The sequence below is a fragment of the Aquarana catesbeiana genome, linkage group LG01 (genome assembly GCF_042186555.1).
Source record: "Aquarana catesbeiana isolate 2022-GZ linkage group LG01, ASM4218655v1, whole genome shotgun sequence".
In the NCBI taxonomy this organism is placed as follows: domain Eukaryota; kingdom Metazoa; phylum Chordata; class Amphibia; order Anura; family Ranidae; genus Aquarana; species Aquarana catesbeiana.
In genome coordinates this window covers 568,531,792-568,554,992 of record NC_133324.1, presented here as the reverse complement: position 1 = coordinate 568,554,992, position 23,201 = coordinate 568,531,792, and the positions used below count along the sequence as shown (strand labels likewise).

Genomic DNA, 23,201 nt, shown 5'->3' with positions numbered 1-23,201 from the left:
TTTGCCTGGTCTCTGCTAGGGATGAGCTTGATGTTCACTGAACAGCGAATATTATGTGTCATTTATTGGAAATTAGAGCGCCGCGGAACACCCCATATCACAGTGCAGTGATGTCTGATTGTACCTGACCTGCATGCTTTGGCCAGTCACAGCATGCTCTGCTGTGAGAGCCATAATTGGCCAAAGGCAGGGTGCCTTTGGCCAATCATGGCTCAGGGGGACCAAGTCAACGCCCTACACTATATAAGGCTGCTTACATAGCGGCCGTGTATAGTATGTGACTGTGGACAGAGATAGATTGAGCTAGATTAGGCAGACTAATTATATATATATATATATATATATATATATATATATATATAATGTGTGTCTATATCTATAGATAGATATCTCTCTATCTAGCACATATACATACACACTGCATTTAGTGTAGACTCTATATTCAGTCAGTGTATTATCTATATAACACAGCGTATTGAGGTGGTTAAGGGGAACCCCCACACCAAAAAGTAACAAAATGGTGTGGGGGTCCCCCCAATTCCATACCAGACCCTTATCCGAGCAAGCAGCCGTGGCAAGCAAGGAAAAGGGGAGGGGACGAGAACGCCACCACCCCCCCAAACCATACCAGGCCGCTTGCCCTCAAAATGGGAAGGGTGCTTTGGGGTCCCCCCCCCAAAGTACCTTGTCCCCATGTTGGAGACAAAGGCCTCATTCCCACAACCCTTGCCCAGTGGTTGTGGGGGTCTGCGGGTGGGAGACTTATCGGAATCTGGAAGCCCCATTTACCCCCAAATCCCAGCCCCCCCCCCCCCCCCATGTGAATGGGTATGGGGTACCCATTCGCCAAAAAGTGTCAAAGTAAAAACGACAGGAAACAATTTTATTGCCCTTTTTATTTAAAAATAAATAAATAAATAAAAAAATCGTCAAATAGTCTGTCTTTTTTACTTTGAGACTTTTTGGTGAATGGGATCTGGTGGTCCAGATTACGATAGGACCCCCACAACCACCAGGCAAGGGTTGTGGGGACAAGACCCTTGTCACCAACATGGGGACAAGCCCAAAGCACCCTCCCCATGTTGAGGGCAAGTGACCTGGTACGGTTCAGGAGGGGGAGGGCTCGCTCGTCCCCCCCCCCCCCCCTCTTTCCTGGCCTGCCATGACTGCTTGCTTGGATAAGGGTCTGGTATGGATTTTTTTAATTTTGGCATGGAGTTCCCTTTAATATTCAGACCTGAAGAGCTTGGTATGGACTGGGGGGACCCCATTTTTTTCATCTATATTACTGGGAGCCGACAATACATTACAGCCACAAGCAGTTAAATTACATTTTTTCCTTTAGCAATGTCATTTTGCTACGGTACATTAAAATGTCTGCGAAAGATGCGCCACTTTACAGGCAGACTAAAAAGGAACCCCCAAGGCACTATATTTAAAGGGAATATTTAATTTTTAATGTTTCACTTTAAGCATTTTTAAAAAACACTGCTCCTGAAAAAACGGGCAGTTTTAAAAACTTTTTGCATTGATCCATGTCCCCTGGGGCAGGACCCGGTCCCCAAACATTTTTTATGACAATAACTTGCATATAAGCCTTTAAAATTAACACTTGATTTTTTACGTTTGTGTCCCATAGACTAACTGTGTTTGCACAAATTTTTTGTCTGTTTGCGGGGTGGGGGCGAGTGTTCGGCTCATCCCTAGCTTTGTGTGAGGTATTCTCCCGTTTGTTACTAGGGTGTGGAATATAGAGTAAGCATGTAGATGGTCAAATGCTTTACTTAATCTCCCCAGATTGAGTGTAAAATCAAGGATACATTGACATACCAAAGTAAATACCATAAATGTTGCACATTCACTACCAAGATCATGCATTGCCTCTGATAATTCAGCCGTATAGGACACACCAAGGGAGTAGTTTTCCTGCCTTAAAGCTGAGCTTCTGTCTTTTATATAATGCTAGTTGCCTGGCTACTACTAAATGTTAAACTTTAGTACCTTCTAAGTTGCTGACTTCAAATCAGAATTAAGGCAGTGTTGTGACTTCACTCTGACTTTCCTGCTCAGCCTACTTGTGTGCCAGACAGAGAAGCATGTTGCACTTGCAGACGGACCGCAATGGCAGCCTCCAATTTATCAGTGCAGACTTTAATTAATGACCTTTATTTTTGTTTCAGAGTCAGTTGGATCTGTGGATTCAGACACTGAATCAGATGGTGGCGAAGACTTGCCCAGGCAATGGGAAACCATGGCCGCCTGTGGTCAGCTTTCAAAAGAAGCCATTGAAACTGGCACAGATGACATCCCCTACATTGGAACAGATGTACAGTCTGAATCAGAAGAAGACAATTCTAAAACTCAGGATCTAGCAGGAAGCAACACAAATCAGTCTAACAATGTGCGATTAACCACTCAACTTATGAGGAGCCCTTTGCATTGCCAGCATAACTTCCTGTTATCCGTTTGTTACAAGGAAGATCCACACTGAGCTCTTCATCTGGCCGCTATCCTCAGTTTGTATAGGGCATTGAAACCTCCCATGTGCGTTTTACAATCCAGTTACCTAAATTAGCTATGTTTTAGCTAGGTTTTTTGGATGCAGCCTTTTCACCTCTACCGGTATTCTAGTTCCAGGGAAGTGGCCTAGTGAATTAGAATTAAATTCACTGTCACAGAAAATGTATGCAGCTTAAGTCAAGGACTAACTACTTTGTTTGCAACAGAACTCCCTTAAAGTCTAAACAGCCATGCTATTTTAACATTGGATAGAATGGAGAAGGGATGAAGCCTTTTGGCTGGAGTTGGGCTTGATGCATAAAGGGCACTTTTTTTTTTTTTTTTTAGAAGCAGCTTTCAGCTATGTGTGTACAGAATCCACATGAACCTGTAACCTCACCATAAATGGTACAAGAGAACAGACATCAGATCTGCATCAGTGGTCATGCAGAGACTTTTAAGAGATTGTGCATATAATTATAAAAAGCTTGTGTGTCTGATAAATGTATTAGCTTGAAAATAAGGGTCACTTTTCTAATAAAAAACAAAACTCGTATTTGCTTTCCATTTAATGGGTACTAGGCATGAAAACCACTTTATAAAAGCTAAATACATGTCACCTGCCCCATTTACAGAAAGAAATAACGTTAAATACAAAATTATACTCCTAATTTTGTTGTTCCGTCAGAGTATGTAATATTTATTTTTCCCAATATAAAAAAATAGAGGGGCCTGCTAAATGACAGTGCTTCTGTAAGTTGCTCAGTTAAGTGTCAAGAGTTTATCTCACACTTTTCATGAATCTGAGTATGTTCTTGGAGTCTCTTCTGGCTAGCTCTGATTTGCCTCCATCTTCAAATACTGCACTTCTCCTTTTAAAAGGTTTCTTGTTTTCCCAGGGCAAAAAAAAACACACCTCACTGGACTAATCGGTATGTAATGTAACGACCAGCAGTCTCACTAGGACGAATAATCTTTACCACCTGTGGAAGAACAAGCAAAAGAATTTAAGCGTACAACATAGAAGTACCACACAATATGAAGTTTGGTGAAAAAACAGCAACTTGTAATGAGATTTTCCAGATTTTATAGGTCAGTTTACCCAACTGCTGCCAGGCATTAAAAGGTTTTCAACAAGCTAGCATTGCTGCAGCTTGCATAACCATTTGCCATCCGGGCCAATTCTGATACGTTGCTCTGATAAGTTGTAAAGATCAACTTTTTTGCTAGAAAGTTGCATAATTTTATGCCACATGGTATTTGCACAGTAGTTTTTCAAATGCGATTTTTTTTTTTTTTTTTTTTGGGGGTGGGGGTGGGGGGGGGGGGGGGCACACACTAAAGTTAGCCCAATTTTTTGGTATAATGTGAAAGATGTTACACCGCGTAAATAGATACTGAATATATCATGCTTTAAAACTGTCTGCTCGTAGAATGGCAGCAAACCACAGTGCTAAAAATTCTCCATAGGCAACGCTTTGAACACCTTTACAGGTTATCAGTTTAGAGTTGCACAGGAGGTCTGGTGCAAGAATTATTGCTCTCGTTCTGACATTCATGACAATATCTCACTTGTGTGGTGTGATTAAAGTAATTACAGTACAGGAGGAGTCAGTACAATTGTGTAAGACTAAAGATAAGGGTGGAGTTCATTTTCTCTGTTAAAGATAAGGGTGGAGTTCAACCTAAACCCCTTTGCTGCCACTCAAAAATCTGATCACTCCCACAATCGCCAGAAAGTACATTCCTGACCAGCTTTAGGTTTGGGATAGAATAGAGGATTTTTTTTTTTGTTGGTTTTCATTTGGAAAGACATCCCTTAACCACTTTAAGACCAGGCACATTCTGACACTTTGTTTACATTTAAAAATCTATTTTTTTGCTAGAAGATGGCTTAGAACTCCTAAACAACATTAGGGGTTCAATTTGTTTTTTTGGGGGAAAAAAAATATACCTTAACTACTTCCTCCTGGGTGGACATCATATAACATCCTAGACTTTGAGTGCATATATCTGGATGATGCCTACAGCTACAGGCATCATCCAGATGTGTTTTTTTCAGTCAGCGATTCCCTGTGTTGTAAAAGCCATCCTAACAGCTGATTAGCTGCTGTATTGCCTTTACAGGCAGGAGGGGACATCCCCCACTCTCCGATGCATCTCCAGTGCAATTGGCGAGTCAGAGATCCAATGGCGCTGCCGGTTTACTATAGAGCTGGCTGTTGACCAGATGGTCCCCGGCCATCTGACACGGAGGGGCCGGAAGCGACGTTACTTCAGACTCCAGCAGATGTATTACAAAGGATGTTTGCATTCCTTTTAATAGGAATAAAAAAAAAAAAAAAAAAAATGAGGATTAAAGGCGGCAAAGTGTAAAATAAAATAATGGTTATCTATTTACTTGGCGTAACATCTTATATTCTACCAAAAAAAAAAATTGGGTTATATAGTGTGCTTTTTTTGCATCTAAATTCATTAAATTGTATTTTTTTTTTTTTTTTTTTTTAAATTGCATTTAAAACATTGCTGCGCAAATACTGTGTCCCACATAAAAATTGCAACAACCGCCATGATATTCTCTAGGGTCTCGGCTATATAATAAAAAAAAAAAGTCCTCCTCTACAGAGATTTGAAATAACTCGACGAGAGGTTTGATCCTGGCTTGATAGCTCAGAAATCCAAGCTTTGGAGTCAGGGAAGGTCTTTTCAGTTTTCTAAAGAGCCTCACAATAGATGTCAGTCTGTTGGGCTAGGAAGAAGTCCTGAGCATCCAATTGGTGCAGGGACTCAGACATCAGAAGAATCTGGTCACCGGATCAACATCCTGGAGCTTTCTGCTATTTGGGAATCTCTGGACCATCCTGCTGGATGTACCGGGGAATGCCACGGCAGTGGCATACATTAATGAAGGGGGAAACAATTACCTTGCCACAGCAAGGGTGGTAGATTAAATCCTGCCCTAGATAGATTTTCATGTTCCAGACTTGTCGGCTACCAGTATTTACATACCAGGCATAGACAACTGGTAGACAGACTTCCTCAGCTGGCAACATCTGCCCCCTACAACCCAGAAGTGTTCCAAGATCCGAGTCAACAGGAAGTAATCTAAATATCCCACAATGGGAATGCCCCAAGAACACAGAATGGATAGTACTTGGGCCAATACCTTGGGGAACCACTCAGGCTGAAGCTGACTAGCTGGGGAACAGGACTACAAAAGGTGGACCTCCTGGACTCAAGGTTCAAAACAAACCAGGCAGGTTGGTCTCCAGGTAAAGGTATCCTCTATAGTAAAAGCAGTGGATACGCTGGTGACTCTGTGGGATCAGTACACCCTGATCTATTTTTTTTCCATTCCCTGAAAGGTCTTCCTCCTGTCTGCAGGGCAGAGATTTAGAGAATTCTGGTGGTCCTCTTTCTGTATCCCACAGTGGGCATAGAAAATGTAAAATTGCATTACATTTATTTTCTAAGCTGACATATAAAGCTAGATGGTCCTACATATTAAGACAAATTTTTAGGTCATAGTCACACCAATAAACCACATGTGTACATGAAGTGTTGTACTAATGCTTCATGCACACTGGGCGTTTAGCCCCGATGCAGGAGGCCCCGGCGTTTAGCTGTAGCTGGAGGGCACAGATGCACCGTTGAGCTCCACAGCTAGCAGTCTAACAAACTTAATGAGAGTGTGAAAGCTGCTGTGGCTGGACAGAACTGGGCAGTGCACCTAGCAGTATGTATGCTTAGGGCAATTGTGGAACCACAAGCAGTAATAGTTTCGAGCATTCATTCCTGGGCACATAATATCCAATGCAGAAATACCGCTTAGCCTCAGCAGCTAACTGTGTGGCTACTCTTCTCTCCCCCACGAACAACTACCTACTTTCAAATGAGTCTGGATTTACGCTGCACAGTGCAAAACTATGCACAATACTGTTACTGTGAATTGATACACTGCAAGTTACATACGCTGCCAAGGTATATCGGGGAAAAAATTAACAGTGTGCTGGGTACGTTGCTGGATTGCCAGAGTAATAACTTGGTCATTGCTGCAACAATGAATGAGAATATATATATATTTTACTTTAATAGTCAATATTGCTGACTTGATTAATCGTTCAAACTTCCTTACATAAACACAGAACCTACCTGGCCTCTCTTTAAACCAAAATATCTTGCCACTGGGTCTCCCGCCTGAATTCGAGGGAGTTGGGATTCTCGTAATTTACTGAATAGATAGTTAAGGTAGTACAGAAACAAGGCAACAAAGATTATTTTCCAAGCTTAAAGTGAACAATACTGCATCTGAGCACTACAAACCAAAAACAGCATTTAATTTATTTTTAATATTCAAAGCAACCCCCATCCCCCTATGTCTCCATGCTTTATTTTGTTGAGAAATCACTTTGAAAAACCCCCTAGCACTTCTGTCTGTGGCCATCTTTAAAAAGGGCAGATGATTTGTGTAGCATTTACTTCCTGGAATCCATCTGCCCTTAGCTCAAGCAAGCAGGAGGGTGTGGTTAGTTGAGAAAACCCCTCCTGAAGACTCATGGGGTGTATGATATAATTTGCCTAGGCCTGGAAACCAGGAAGTAACTGAAGAGATGCAAGAAAAAGATTTAAAACAAGTAAATAGGATATACTTTTCTATTTACTAATGCTAGCAGCATAAAGATTTAAAATAGTCAATGTTGATTGAGAGAGTGAAGTTCCACTTTAAAGTGTCTAAAGGCACAGTTTTAGATGGGTCGGTGGGGGGGGGGTTAAACCCTCTGTTCTCTATTTGTCCTGGTGGCCACTGTTACAAAGGCTGAAGCCATGATAAAATCTAAAATTTAGTTTTAACTAGAAGTGGATTAAAGTGGGTAATCGTTCAACAGAGACACTTCTGCAGATAACTAAGACGGAATTTCCTTTAATTTGATCTCATCTCACTGTTGTGTCTGGATACAGGAAGTAAAGGGAATTCCAGTGGAACACATACAGCAAAGAAAACAAAAAGTGTTGGTGTTAGGCTCGGTTCACACTAGCGCAATGCAGAAACCAGCGCGATTCCAGTGCTGGTTCCCGCATCACATAGAACTCACAGATGGTTCACATTGCCCTATGCAAACCGTTGCGGGTTTCAACAGAAAGTTAATAACACCCCCAGATCGGTTCGCATATCACAGTGCGAACTGTCAAATGGTGCAGGAATCGGATTACATGGGTGTTAACACTCATGCGAGCCGATTCCAGTAGAGGCCGAAAAAAAGGATCCTCTACCATTTTGGTGTGAATACGATGCAAATTCAGCCATACAATATGTATGGTTGAATTTGCATCGCACAGACCTCGCATGTGATCTGCACAGCAGTGCGGTGTGAATCACATGTGATGTCTAACATCGCACAATTGTGAACCCAGCCTTAGATGTATAAATACCACTTAAAGTGGAACTAAAAAAAAACCACGAACATGCAGGCTTATAGCAGAAGAGACATGCAATGTCTCTTCTGCAATAAAATCAACTTGCCTGCCGATTTTGCAGTATTCTGCAGAATGTACAGGGAATAATGCATGCATACAACTTTCCAGTGGTGCTTCAGAGCTACAAGTGCCTTGTTGTGCAATTGAATAACTGAATACAAGGCCCTTACATCTAAGGTAACACATGGAAACCTCAAAATTGCACTGCCCTAATTAGACCCGACAAACTTAAGCCAAGTGATTGAGGGGGAAAAAAAAAAAGGTTTACCCATTTTCCCCTCAAATTTAGAACCTTAAGAGACAGGGCTTGTCCTTACGGAGGGTTTTACAGAAGGGATAAAGGACCAGTAAAAATGGGTGGAAAAAATGTTTGTCACTTTTTTTGTAATTACAATTAAGGTCACATGATATGAGCTCAGCTGTCACATTTCTCTGTCCGATCTTTATCCAAAATCATACAGCGGGTAAAATAAGTATTGAACACGTCACCATTTTTTCTAGGCAAATATATTTCTAAAGGTGCTATTGACATGAAATGTACACATGTCGGTAACAACTCATGCAATCCATACAAAGAACCCAAAACAATTAAGTTCAGAAATTAAGTTATGTGTAAAAAAATTGAATGACACCGGGAAAAGCATTGAACACGCTAACTGAAATGTATTTATTACGTCATACAAAATCCTTTGTTGGTAATGACAGCTTCAAGACGCCTCCTGTATGGAGAAACTAGTCTCATGCATTGCTCAGGTGTGATTTTGGCCCATTCTCCCACAAACACAAATCTTGAAGGTTCCATGGGCCTCTTCTATGAACTTTGATCTTTAGTTCTTCTTTCCATAGATTTTCTATTGGATTCAAGTCAGGTGATTGATTGGGCCATTCTAGCAGTTTTATTTTCCTTTCTTTGAAACCAATTGAGAGTTTCCTTGGCTTTGTGTTTGGGATCAGTCTTGCTGAAATGTCCACCCTTGTTTCATCTTCATCATCCTGGTAGATGGCAGGAGATTTTTATCAAGAATGCCTTGGTAAATTTTTGCATTCATCTTTCCTTCAATGACATGAAGTTTGCCAGTACCATATGTTGAAAAACAGCCCCACACCATGATGTTCCCACCTCCAAACTTGATTGTTGTTATGGAGTTTTTGGGGTGATATGCAGTGCAATTTGACCTCCAAACATGGTGTGTATTATGGCATCCAAAGAGTTCAATTGTGGTCTAATCTGACCAGACTATATTCTCCCAGTATTTCACAGGCTTGTCTAAATGTTGTGCAGCAAACTTTATACAAGCTTCAACAGTTGAGTGCATTACTTAGTTTTCTTTGAAACAATTGTACCTGCTAATTCCAGGTCTTTCTGAAGTTCTCCACAAGTGGTCCTTGGCTCTTGGACAACTCTTCTGATAATTATTTTCACTCTTCTTGTGATGAGCACCGTGGCCAGCTTATGGCAAAATTATGTTCTTTCCACTTCCGGATTATGGCCCCAACAGTGCTCACTGGAACGTTCAGAAGTACTTCTGTAACCAATGCCATCAGAATGTTTTGCAACAATAAGGTTGCAAAGGTCTTGAGAGAGCTCTTTGCTTTTATCCATCATGAGAGGTTTGTGTGACACCTTGGTAATGAGACACAGTTTTATAGGCCATCAATTGAGAATGAACCAGCTGGTATTATTTTGCACTACAAGAAAAACAGAAATGAAAGGCGCGCACAGTTAGTGCATTACCAAAGATAATTTAATAAGGAATTTTGTTATAAAAGTGGGTACTCACAAAATGTAACTGACAAAAGGCCATAAAAACAGTGCATGGGCATGCACAGAACACGGGCTAAAGCTAATGCATTTTGGGGGCGCACCCCCTTCCTCAGAGATAGGCTAGAAATGGGGTGCACCCCCGAAACACGTTAGCTGTACCCAGTGTTCTGTACATGTCCATGTACTGTTTTTATGGCCTTTTGTAAGTACCCACTTTTATATAAAATCTCCTTATTATGAAATAATCTTTGGTAATGCACTAGGTGTGCGCACCTTCCATATCTGTTTTTCTTGTAGTACCTTTCGGATTACCCCATCTGAGGAAGGCAGCATCCACCCAGTTTTGGATACCATATATACCTTTCACACCACCATTTTATCTAACATCTGTTACTCCACACCTTGGAAGACCTATTAGCGATAGAAGCGACTGTTTTTTTATTATTTTGCACTGACAAGGGGCAGGATTGCTTTCTAATTACTGATAGATTTCGGCTGGTGTCTTGGCTTTCCATGCCTTTTTGCACCTCCCTTTCTTCACACGTTAAATACTTTCTCCCTGCATTATTCTATTTTTTTACACAACTTCAATTCTGAACTTGCTTGTTTTGGTTACTTTGTATGTATGTATTGCATGGGTTGTTACCGACGTGGTGAAAATTTCATGTCAATAGCACCTTTAGAAATTGATTTACCTAGAAAAAATGGTGATGTGTTCAATACTTCTTTTACCTGCTGTATATTGCCAAGTTGTTGAGGGGAATTATTGCCAAGTTGTTGTCCAAAACCACTGCCAATGCCCATTATCAGCAATTCTTAATACAAGGTTTATTTTTTTCTTAGCGACTGCATTGTAATTCTTTCACAAGTGGTTAAACAAGACTTTACTTCACTAGAAAATTGAAAATATTGTATATACGCAAAGCCAACCTTTGCTTACCAAAGGTTATGGATTGAATTATGAATTTGAGAGAACATGCGAATGTTTGTCAGACTGATCAGTTATCTACAAAAAGGTACACCACAAAAGGATACTATCTTGCCAGTAGTTCTGTCACTTCATCTTTGGTCATCACCACGTGTTCAGGTACCAGCTAGTAAAAGGGAAAAAAAAAAAAAAAAAAAAAAAAAAAAAGAATAAGTCAAGACAATCATGATAGGTTATAAAGCTTGCCAAGTATTGCCGGTATTCTGATCAGAGGAAAGAAAAAAAAAAAAAAAAAAATTACAAATCTTCTGCCGTGTGATAATTAAGGCTCATGCACTCAAACATACTAAAATATACCTGTCAAAGCTGGAGCAAGGTCCTAGATAAAATGCTCTCTGTAAACTGTACACACACACACAAGTAAACAATTCTGTAACTTTACATGTGCACAGTGCAAATGTGTCACTTAACAGATTTTACTGTAAGAACAAAAATGCCATTTTATTTGTAAATAATTAACAATTTTTTTTTTTTTTTCAATTCAACCCAGTGAGAAAAAAAAAAAAAAAAAAAAAAAAAACTGGAGCCCACGAGGAGATCCTGTACTATGCAATGTTAATTCAGAGAACTTCCTGCTCAGCTATTGAGTTTCAACGTGGGACTGCCCTGCGAACGCTGATTGGATGCCGATCGGCTGTTTTTCCAGCTTGTCCGTTCAATAGAAGCCAGATTTTTCAGCCAGCTTCTCTTGGACAGGCTTTTGTACACATGGGTCGAATGTCTGCCAGTTTCTGTTGAACTGGCCAATATTCGTCCTACTTGTACCAGGCTTAATGGACAGAGGACTCAGGTACTCAGAGGCCAACTGAGGGGTGGACCACAGAAATAAAAACACTAACTGGCCCACATGATAAAAGTGCTGCCCAAAAGACTTTACACCCGAAGTGGACATAAGATGAGGTCTGAACATTAGCCTGGCATGACACCATCCACTGCCCTACTGCTTTACTGACACCATCCCTCTGCCATACTGTCTTACACTGTCAGGCGAAGTTTATATGTTTACAGTGACATTTGTTTTGCTATATTTTTCTAAGCCTTTTCAACATTTTCCTTACTGTTTAGTTAAAGTGTTACTAAATCCAGAACCTGCATTCACTATATCTGGTCTCCCACAGTACACAGAACATGGAAATACAATTATTTATCATTTACATATCGTTTATATGTAAACCTTTTCTCATCATTTGTTTGGGCAGCACAGTGGTGTAGTGGATAGCACTCTCACCTAGCAGTAAAAAGGGTCGCTGGTTCAAATCCCAACCACCATACTACCTGCCTGGAGTTTGCATGTTCTCCCTGTGCCTGAGTGGGTTTCCTCCGGGTACTCCGGTTTCCTCCCACACTCTAAAGACATGCTGGTAGGTTAATTGGCTTCTGTTCAAAAATTGGCCCTAGTATATGAATGTGAGTTAGGGACCTTGGATTGTGGGCTCCTTGAGGGTAGGGACCATTGTGGGTGTGCGATGTATGTGTGGAGTGCTGCGTGAATTGGCAACGCTATATGGGTACCTTAAATAAATAGGGATTGATTGTAGATACACACTCACTCAGGTTGAACTGGATGGACTGGTGTCTTTATTCAACCTTACTAACTATGTATCAGCAGTATACAGCAGTCTTGTGACTTCTATCAGTGCCTGGATAAAGCTTGTAGAAGGAGTTTTTATTCTACTGTCATATGAGGCTGCAGGACCCCTGACTGTCTGGACAGTGTCGATTGGCCCTGTACTGATCACATGCACCCTTCCAAGAAAACAAAAAACAAAAAAAAAAAAAACCTCTAGCAATACACACCAAACTGAGCATGTGCAGAGAGACGCTAAAGGCTCTGTCTTATCAGGATTGGGGACAGTGGAAGAAGGGGAGGATCCGATAAGACAGGATCAAAGAGACCTTTTACATAATGGAGGATTAACCCCTTAGGTTCCACAAAGAGTATAACAAGCATGCTTTACTGCATATACAGGCCGATTTTACAATTGTGGGTTAAGTGACACTTTAAGCCTTGAATTGGAGATGTATGTCAAAAGGTGGACAGTTTCCCAAAAATCTTTTGAATTACCCTCTTATGTTAATAAGGATATGAAATAACTCTTTAGGCTCTTGGAGAATATTGGCTAGCGGAGGAAAACGCAGGTGGTATTGGGAAGGGGGCCAAGTTGGCTTCTGCTGCTGTCAATCACAGCCAGTGAGGGGGGTGATGGGTGGGGTCAAGCCGCGCTGTGTGCATCAATGGACACAGAGCGGGGGCTCATGAGCAAGCACACACGAGTGCCCCCATAGCAAACAGTTTGCTATGGGGGTGCAGATCCAGGAGCGTCAGCAGGGGACCCAAGAAAGATTGAGGCCACATTGTGCAAAACCATTGCACAGAGCAGCTATGTAGGACATGTTTGTTATTTTACATTCACTTTTAGTTAATTTGGCTAAAATTTGAAAAAAAATGCACAACCGCTACGGCAGGTCGCAAAGCCCCCTAGTGAAAACAAGGATTTGGAAACCGTATCAATATGATCTCTTTACCCTAGTGCAGGGGTAGGCAACCTTTTGAGCACAGTGTGCCAAAAAATGTTTTCAAAGAAATTGAGAGTGCCGATTCTATAATAAAAAATGTCAACTTCACACTCAATCACGAAAAGGATTTTTTTTTATAAGTAAATGCTGTAAACTACTTTAGTAGTGAGAAATTTACATCCTGCACTCTCACGCCTCAGATCAGCCCCAATTCCTGCACCTTCACACCTCAAAATCAATGTCCTCCCTGCAAATCTGTTTCACCACTGTGTTCCCTCTGACACCTCTGCCCCCCCCCCCCCCCCACCACTGCACCCCCCCTGCCCCACCGCTGTAACCACCCCCTTGCACACCTCTGCCCCACCGCTGTAACCACCCCCTTGCACACCTCTGCCCCACCGCTGTAAACCGCCCCCCCTGCACATCTGCCCCACCGCTGTAAACCGCCCCCCCCTGCACATCTGCCCCACCGCTGTAAACCGCCCCCCCTTGCACATCTGCCCCACCGCTGTAAACCGCCCCCCCTTGCACATCTGCCCCACCGCTGTAAACCCCCCCCTTGCACATCTGCCCCACCGCTGTAAACCGCCCCCCCCCCGCCCCACCGCTGTAAACCTCTCCCCCGCTGCACATCTGCCCCACCGCTGTAAACCCCCCCTTGCACATCTGCCCCACCGCTGTAACCCCCCCCTGCACATCTGCCCCACCACTGTAAACCCCGCCCCTGCACATCTGCCCCACCACTGTAAACCCCCCCTTGCACATCTGCCCCACCACTGTAAACCCCCCCCCCCCCGCTCATCTGCCCCACCGCTGTAAACCCCCCCCCCTTGCACATCTGCCCCACCGCTGTAAACCCCCCCCTTGCACATCTGCCCCACCGCTGTAAACCCCCCCCTGCACATCTGCCCCACCGCTGTAAACCCCCCCTTGCACATCTGCCCCACCACTGTAAACCCCCCCCTTGCACATCTGCCCCACCGCTGTAAACCACCCCCCCTTGCACATCTGCCCCACCACTGTAACCCCCCCTGCACATCTACCCCACCACTGTAACCACCCCGGCACATTTGCCCCAACACTGTAACCACCCCGGCACATTTGCCCCAACACTGTAACCACCCCGGCACATTTGCCCCAACACTGTAACCACCCCGGCACATTTGCCCCAACACTGTAACCCCCCTGGCACATTTGCCCCAACACTGTAACCCCCCTGGCACATTTGCCCCAACACTGTAACCCCCCGGCACATTTGCCCCAACACTGTAACCCCCCTGGCACATTTGCCCCACCACTGTAACCCCCCTGGCACATCTGCCCCACCACTGTAACCCCCCTGCACATCTGCCCCACCACTGTAACCATCTTCTCATCTGTAATAACACTGAACTCATCTGCACTACAACTGTACCTCCAGCACATCTGTCCCGCCTCTGTTCCCACTGCTCTACCTCCCTGCTTTTCTGCCCCAACAATGAACCCCCCTGCTCATCTGGCCCAACACTGAACCTCCCATGCTGATCTGGCCCAACACTGTACCCCCCTGCTCTTCTGTCCCACTGCTGAACCCCCTTCTCATCTCTTCCACCACTAACTCCCTGCACATCTGCCCCACCGCTGTACCCTCCCTTCTCTTCTGTTGCCCTTCAGAACCCTCCTGCTCATCTGCTCCACAGCTGTACCCTCTTCTCATCTATGATATGCAGAGTGGTGAAAGGAAGCACAGATGAGACACATCTACCTGTCCTGGCACTCATTCTGCTGACCTCTCACATCCATCCCACGTGCTTGTGTGATGTCACATACAAGCATCTGGAATGGATGCGCAATGAGCTCAGGTCAGGGGCATTTTCTGAAAGCAGTGGGCCTGTGTGTAGGATCATAAGTTGGGACCCCGCAGCTGAGAAAAAGTGATTGGATGTGATTTTCATTGCGCTGAATATACTGGCTGTGGCTTAAAGGGACACAGAGTGCAGGGGTTCAGTAGTAAGTGATGCAAAGGTTCAGGAATAAATTCAACAAAGTTCTTAGAAGCTCAACAGTAATTCCACAAACTGTCACCCAATTGTGGTTCTCAATCACAGTGAAATCCCTTCTTTCTGAGATTGGTAGTGGCAACCAAGCGAGTCATTTTCCTCCAGATGGTGGGCGGGGCTAGCAGGACTGCGACTGGCTTTAGCAGTGGCCAGGACAGTCCTCCTCCTGGAAACAGGGACCACCCCCCCAGCAGAACTGCACCCAATCTCTTCCCCATCACGAAAGCTGACAATCGCAGCTACAGCAAAGTTAGAGAACGAATGTTTCCCATCTTTTACAATGTGTGGGGCACAGAGCTCCCCCGCCCTGTGCAGGCACGGCGTGGGAAATTCTGAAATTGGAATACATTAGTGTCCCACTGACACTTCCCTGCCCTGCTGTGCTGATGGGGAGGAAGCCGAGTGCCGGCTAAAGAGGCTTTGCGTTCTGCTTGCGGCACCAGTGCCGGGGGCTGCCTACCCCTGCCCTAGTGTATCTTCCATAGGTATGGTCATTTTATAAAATGGATATCACTGGATTCACAGCGGGAACATATGACTTCTTGATAAAGGCCTTCCAAATGAGTATTGCTCTATAAAATGTCTGCAAGGCATGTCATTGCTCTGTGCTCAGAACACACCTCTCTCCCAAATTACCAATGCTGCTGTGCAAAGGTACACCTGTGCTTCTTCACCCAGAGTGGGAGCACGCTGAAAACAGGAGGTGTTACTGACCAGATCAGCACGTGAAAACAGAGGGGGAAAAAAAAAAGCCTGAGAAAAAGAAATGCAGCCACCACATCTAACAATTTGTAAGCTGCAATATATTACATTTTTGATTTTGGGATTTAATACCACTTTAAGTCAGCAGCTACAAATACCGTAGCTCCTGTCATCAAAAATCAGATACTAACCATTGTCTCGAGTCCAGCGCTGTTTTCCTGCAGCCAGTGGTTCTTACTGCTGCAGGTGACTGCCATCTTGGATGCAAAAGTTGGCTGTAGCCTCCTGAGGAACCACAGCCAACCTCCCACTGGGCATGCACAAGCTCCTTCGTCACCTTGTGACTGCTCCTGCAGTCTTGGTGAGGACTGTACAAGTGGGAGCAGGTACTGACAAAAACCTGTAACTCCATTCCAGGCTAGGTGCAGGTACTGACATTTTAATTCCTTAAAGCCAAATTTTACTCAAACTAAATTAGGAACAGAAGAATTAAACCAAACTCCTTTCATCCAAGCATGTTTAAAAAAAAAAAAAAAAAAAAAAAAAAAAACCACAAAGAACGAAGTGTTATTCTACATGCACATGGATAGGATTAGGCATGAACAGTATTGTGCAACTCACCTCATGTTCTGTGATGTTAATCAGAAGCTCCTGCTGCAGAAACTGTTCCAGGATGTACTTGGGAGCCATATCCACCAGTGACTAGAAAATAGCATGAATCAAATTGCCTTAAATAATTTTTATTACCAAATCTCAAAGATTATTTAAAACAAAGCAGACCTTAACCACTTGTTGACCAGCCGCCGCAGTTAGCATGCGGCAGGTTGGTTTGGCTGCGCAAATCGCTGTAGGTGTAAGTCGGGCTTGTACACAGCGATCTGTGGGCGCTTCCATTGGCCAGCGGGGGGAGCCAAGGAGCGGGTCCGGCAGACTATGTTCGTCGGCCACCTGCGATCGTTCCCTCGCAGTGACAGAACGGGGAACTGCCTGTGTAAACAAGGCAAATCTCTGTTCTGACAGGGGAGATCACACAGATGGAAGACGGATCTGTATATTGTCCCAGTGGGCCCTTCCCCTCCACACAGTTAGGGGGAATTCAGCTATCAAACACCAGCTGATGGGATCTGGGCAGCCGCTACGTGTATGTGGCCCCGCCCACTTTAAGCATAATCATTGGCTGGCCTTGGATTGCTGCAGGGCCCCGCCCACCCATCATCACGCTGAATTCTGACAGCTGGTCTCTCTGCATTGTTACATATAGTGTAACGTGAAACTGACAAATCGGCTCAATGTGAAACCTGCCTGTGCCAACCAGTCCCACCTGCCAGTGCCAACCAAATGCCACCTGCAAAAAAAAAATAATTGGCTTAAAATATCGGCCGCCACGATTTCTAAATATCGGCATCGGCCAGAGAAAAACCCATTATCGGTCGACCTCTAATTTTTTAGCACTTATTACTGTAGTAATGTCACTGGTTCCCAAAAAAAGTGTCAAAAATGTCAGTTAGGTGTCCACTGCAATGTTCGCCGCCATTACTAGTAAAACATAAATAAGCCATAAATCTATCCCCTATTTTGTAGACGCAGTAACTTTTTTCGCAAACCAATCAATATATGCTTATTGGGATTTTTTTTTTACCAAAAATACGTAGCAGAATACAAATTGACCTAAATTGATGAATAAATTAGTTTTTTCTACATTTTTTTTGGAAATGTTTTATAGCGGAAAGTAAAAAAATTATTTTTTCTTCAAAACTGTCGCTCTTTTTGTTTATAGCGTAAAAAATTTAAAAAATGCAGGGGTGATCAAATATCAAAAGAAAGCTCAATTTGTGGGGGAAAAAAAAAAAAAATTTTTGTTTGGGTACAGCGTTGCACGACCATCAGTTAAAGCAACGCAGTAACGTATCGCAAAAAATGACCTGGTCATCAAGGGGGGTAAATCCTTCTGAAGTGGTTAAAGTAGTTGTAAACCCTTATAGACCACTTTTTACTACAGGCAAGCCTATAATATGGCTTACCTGTAGCTACCCCGGTTATCTCCTAAACCTACACGGTTTAGAAGATATCCCCTGTATCAGCATGTGCCAACATCATTGGCACATGCGCACTGAAGCAACGGTACGTTAGTGCCGTTGCTTCAGCTAGTGTGCAGTTACTGGCGGGAGGGACACTATCGCGGCTCCGGCCAATCACAGCGCTGGAGGCCGCGATACCGGGAAATAACTCCGGGAGCGATGTCGCCGGCTGGAGCGGTTTACGGAGAATTCGATCTAAGGTGAGCATTTCATAATGAGCTAGCATACTAGCTCATTATGCCTTAGTCTTGCAGGGTTTTTTTTTTTTTTTTTTTAATTACGGGTTCACAACTATATATATATATATATATATATATATATATATATATATATATATATATATATATATATATATATATATATACACATACATATACATATACATACACACACACATACATATATACATATATATACACACATACACACACACTTCACTATGCTCCTACCAAAAGACAGTTACCTGCTTGGCAGATGGGGTCATTCCTTGCTGTACAACTATGATAGCTCGGGTGATATTTTCCTCCTGCATCCGCTGACAGTACATTTTTATAGTCTTTATGCCAACCTTTGGCTCCTCTGAAAACAAAATATTCACAATATAATTATAGGAAATATATAGCCATTTACATTTTTAGGATATACAGTTTAGATAATGTGTCTGTTCATTTATCCTTAGGTAGACATACACCACTGGGAGAACGGGCAGAGAAAGGGGGTGGAGTTGCTGATCAAGGAGGACAGAGGAAACAGAATGATGGCTGAACGAGGGAGAAGCCATGGAACACTGGGAAAGTTAGAGAAGTAGGAAGCCATAGAAAGAAAGAAAGAGGAGGGAGGCAGAGCATGAGCTAATCAAGTATCAGGGAGGTCAAGTGAGGGCAGAAGAAAAAGAAAAAAAAAGAAAAAAAAAAAAAAAAAAAGTAGGCTTTGAGCTGATCAAGGAAGAGGAAAACGAAAAGTAGAGGTAAAATGGATTGGGAAGAGAGGGAGAAGCCAGTGTGAACCAATTATGGCCAGAGCACAGAGGAAACTGTGTGTGGTCGGATCATGGACCCTTTGGAGAAGTTTGGAGGTTAAAATGGACCGAAGCATAGGTTAGGAGGCAGACAGGAAGATCATCGTGGCTGGTGGAGCTAGCAGGTAAGCTTGATTTTGGACAGGGGAGAAATAAGGCAAAGTAATGCTTGGCATACACACCTCTCTGGGCTGAATGAAAGAAATCTACCAAATTCCTCCATCCATGCTAAAGTGTTTATTCACCAATGCCAGAAGTCTGCCAAGCAAAACAGGCAAGTTGGAAGCTTTGGTGCACAGAGAACTATGATTTAATTGGTATTGCTAAATCTTGGCTTAATTTTTCACATGACTGGGCTATTATTCCTGGCTATGCTCTCTTTCAGAAAGACAGGGTAAAACAGAGGGGTGGTGGTGTCTGTCTCTATGCAAGAAGTGATCTCAAAGATGGTGTGAAAGAGGACCTAGCTGATGGACAGTGTGATGAGGCTGAAGCATTACGGGTTGAACTGCACATAGGTGTGCGTTTATAAAAGGTAATCATTGAAGTTTGTTTTAGGCCACCCAGTGTTAAAGAGGAGGTGGAGACTCAGCTCCTTGCACAGATTGAAAGGGCTGGGGCAGTGATAATAATGGGGGATTTTAACTACCCGGAAACTGACTGGAGTAATGGCACTGCAGGAACAGTCAAAGGGCAAAAATTATAAACCTATTGCAATTTTATGGTACAGTTCATAGAGACCCCGACTAGGAATGCTCTGCTGGACCTGGTAATTTCAAACTATGCAGAGCTCATTACTAATGTTCATATAAAAGAAGATCTGGGTAACAGTGACCATAACATTATTTCATTTAATGTAAGCAACAAGCTCATACTGGAAAAATAAAACACTTTAAGTCTTTCTTACCCAAAAAAAACAAAACAGATCTTGTTCCCTTAAAGCATGAATAACAGCACAGTGTAATGCTGTGTAATTTGGCCCCTATCACCTAAAAAAAAAAAAAAACTGGCTGATCCTGTCTGGTTCTGCCCTCCCCCTGTAAATGAACCACGGTTTATCATGGCTGCTGAGCCCTGACGCTGTGGTCAGTTTACGTACCTCCGTCATTCTCAGCCTTGCTTTCTCCCCTCCACTCCTTGCCTGTCAGCTCTGTCCACTCCCAAGCCCTCCCCTCCTGCTATTATAACTACACTATAAACATACAATCCCCTCTGTAAAAAAACATTGTGTCCAGGTGTCTGTGTTATATAAAAAAGATGCCAATCTCTATCTTAGAGCGTCTCCCGGTGCTCACGCAACTCCTAGGCTCTCTCTCCTTCCCGTCTGACGTCAGTGAGAGTGCTCGGCCACTCCCACAATAGCCGTCACCTGGGGAGAGGAGAGAGCTGAGGAGCCACGTGACTCCTGGGAGACGCTCCAATATAAAGCTAGAGATCGGCCTTTTTTTTATATAACACAGACACTGGGACACAATGTTATTTTACAGAGGGGATTGTATGTTTATATTGTTGTGAGTTAACAACCACTTTAACTTAAATAGAGCAAATTTTCCAAGGATGAGGGCTTCTCCGCAAGACTTAGACTGGGAGGGCATATTGGCATCGATGAACACAGAACAGAAATGGAAATTCTTCAAAAAGACTACATGAACTCACGGCAAAGTACATTCCCATGGGTAAGAAGTTAAAAAGACTAAAAATAAAACCTGTGTGGCTCACGGCCAAAGTAAAAAAAAAAAAAAAAAAAAAAAAAAAAAAGCTATAAAATAAGAAATGAGTCTTTAAAAAAAATAAAATGAAGGAACACTATCATTGTTTAAATATTACAAAAAATAGAACAGCATTTGTGAAAAGGAAATCAAGGAAGCAAAAATTCAAAACGAACGACAGATTGCGAAAGATAGTAGGACCAACCCCAAAACATTCTTCAAATATATTAATAGTAAAAAAGGTTAGGTCTGAGCATATGGGCCCTTTACAAAATAATCCTGAGTGGGGACAAAGAGAAGGCATATTTATTAAATACCTTTCTTCAGTTCTGTGTATACAAAAGGAAAATAAGGGAACTCATGTCCATAATGGGGATGGTATTGACAGTTTGACACAGCCCCAAAAGTGACATGATCTAGAAAGATTTAGACAGATGAAGGTGGATAAAGCACCTGGACCAGATGGCATCCACCCACAGGGCTTAAAAGAATTAAGCTCTGTCATTTCAAAGCCATTGTTTCTAATTTTTAGGACTCTTTAAATGACTGGCATAGTACTACTAGATTGGCATAAGGCCAATGTGATGCCTATATTTAAAAAGGCATCAAAAGTCTTTACCAAGTAACTACAGACCTGTTCGTTTAACTTCTACAACAGACAGCATAGATTCACAAAAGACAGAAGTTCTCAGACAAATCTGATTAGTTTTTAGGACGAGGCAAGTAAAACCTTGGACAGAGGGGTGGCACATGTAAAGTCTACAGGGTTGGAAAGATCAGTTTGTAAATGGATAGAAAACTGGCTAAAAGACCAAATCCAGAGGGTAGTGGTTAATGATTCTTACTCTGACTGTTCTAAGGTTAATCAGTGGTATACCCCAAGGTTCAGTATTGGGATCATTACCTTTTATATATTTATAAATTATATAGGGTCTGGGATTAAAAGTACCATTTCAGTCTTTGCAGATGACACCAAGCTAAGGTGGAATATCGTCCTCACAGGATGTCTCCAACTTACAAGCCGACTTCAATGCATTGTTTAATTGGGCAACTATGTGGCAGATGAGGTTTAATGATTTAAAGTTATGCACTTGTGGGCTAAGAATTTGCATGTATCATACATACTAAGGGTGAGTACAACTGGGGGAATCGATGGTGGAGAAGGACCTGGGTGTTCTGGTCGATCAGAAGCTTAATAATAGCATGCAAGGCAAAGCTGCGATTTCCAAAAGCGAGCAAAATCCTCTCGTTTTGAGAGGCATGGACTCCAGCGAGAGAGAGATAATTTTGCCTGTGTACAAACCATTAGTAAGACCTCATCTGGAATATGCAGTTCAGTTTTGGGCACCAGTTTCAAAAAGGATAAATCGGGGAACTGGAGAAAGTGCAGAGAAGAGCAACCAAACTGATAAGAGGCATGGAGGAGCTCAGCTATGAGGAAAGATTAGAGGAACTGAATTTATTCACTCTTGAGAAGGAGATTAAGGGGGGGGTACGATAAACATGTATAGATACATAAGTGGTCCATAGAGTGAAGTTGGTGTTGAGTTATTCTCTTTAAGGTCATCACAGAGGACAAAGGGGGGAATTCTTTACACCTAGAGGAAAAGAGGTTTAAAATTGCCAAATACAGAAAGGTTTCTTCACAGTAAGAGCTGTAAAATTGTGAAATATACTTCCTTGAGAGCTGGTTCTGGCCAGCTCAGTAGATTGCTTTAAAAAAGGCCTGGATTGTTTCGGGAATGTGCATAATATAACTGGATACTAACATTTATAGGGGGGGGGGGGGAGCAATAAATCAGGAAGGAATTTTTTGCCCTGCTGGAGCAAATTGGATCATGCTTTGCTGGGGTTTTTTGCCTTCCTCTGGATCAACCGTGGGTATAGGATTGTGTATGTAGGATTTACCCTTTTATTGGTTAAGCTAGAAGGACTTGTGTCTTTTCTCAAGCAGACTAACAAAGTAACTATGCTAAACAGTGCAGATGAACAAAGTTACTCTGCTGGCTCCTGCAGCTCTAAGAATACTGCTTATAAATGAATTGTTCGGTCGACAAATTTTTCATGTGGCTGCTTCAACAAAAGTCAATCCAGTCTTGTCAAGCCAGGTTGTGCCGACAGGGCCACCAAGAGCTTGAATTTTGGGCGATTCAGCTTGAATAGGTTGAAATTCAAGCCATCTAAGGCAGCCTTTAGAATTCTGTGTTGCTTAGTGGTGGAAGGGTGAGAGAAGTGGAGGCCAATTTTGTTCAGTCATAAAACATAAGGGGTTAGGGGAGATGAACCAAGCCAAAAGTCAAAAGGCATTTTTCCCCTGGAGTTCCACTTTAACCACTTCAGCCCCAGAAGGTTTTACCCCCTTCCTGACCAGAGCACTTTTTGAAAGGAAGGAGCGACAATTTTGAAAAAAA

At 42.8% G+C, this 23,201-nt stretch overlaps 2 protein-coding genes across 2 annotated transcripts in view; one reads left to right on the top strand and one right to left on the bottom strand.

Annotated features, from left to right (window-relative positions):
• ARHGAP45 (Rho GTPase activating protein 45) overlaps window positions 1-3,055 on the top strand; it is a 167,852-nt gene extending 164,797 nt beyond the window's left edge. Inside the window, 2 exon segments of the mRNA XM_073597180.1 lie at window positions 2,181-2,447; window positions 2,450-3,055. Of these exon segments, the coding sequence (XP_073453281.1) occupies window positions 2,181-2,447; window positions 2,450-2,526 (344 nt within the window). The 3' untranslated portion in view covers window positions 2,527-3,055.
• POLR2E (RNA polymerase II, I and III subunit E) overlaps window positions 3,051-23,201 on the bottom strand; it is a 32,717-nt gene continuing 12,566 nt past the window's right edge. Inside the window, exons 3-7 of the mRNA XM_073597220.1 lie at window positions 18,527-18,642; window positions 16,607-16,687; window positions 10,775-10,833; window positions 6,652-6,730; window positions 3,051-3,482 (exon numbers count right to left, since the gene is read on the bottom strand). Coding sequence (XP_073453321.1) covers window positions 3,417-3,482; window positions 6,652-6,730; window positions 10,775-10,833; window positions 16,607-16,687; window positions 18,527-18,642 — 401 coding nt within the window. The 3' untranslated portion in view covers window positions 3,051-3,416. The remainder of the gene's footprint in view (window positions 3,483-6,651; window positions 6,731-10,774; window positions 10,834-16,606; window positions 16,688-18,526; window positions 18,643-23,201) is intronic.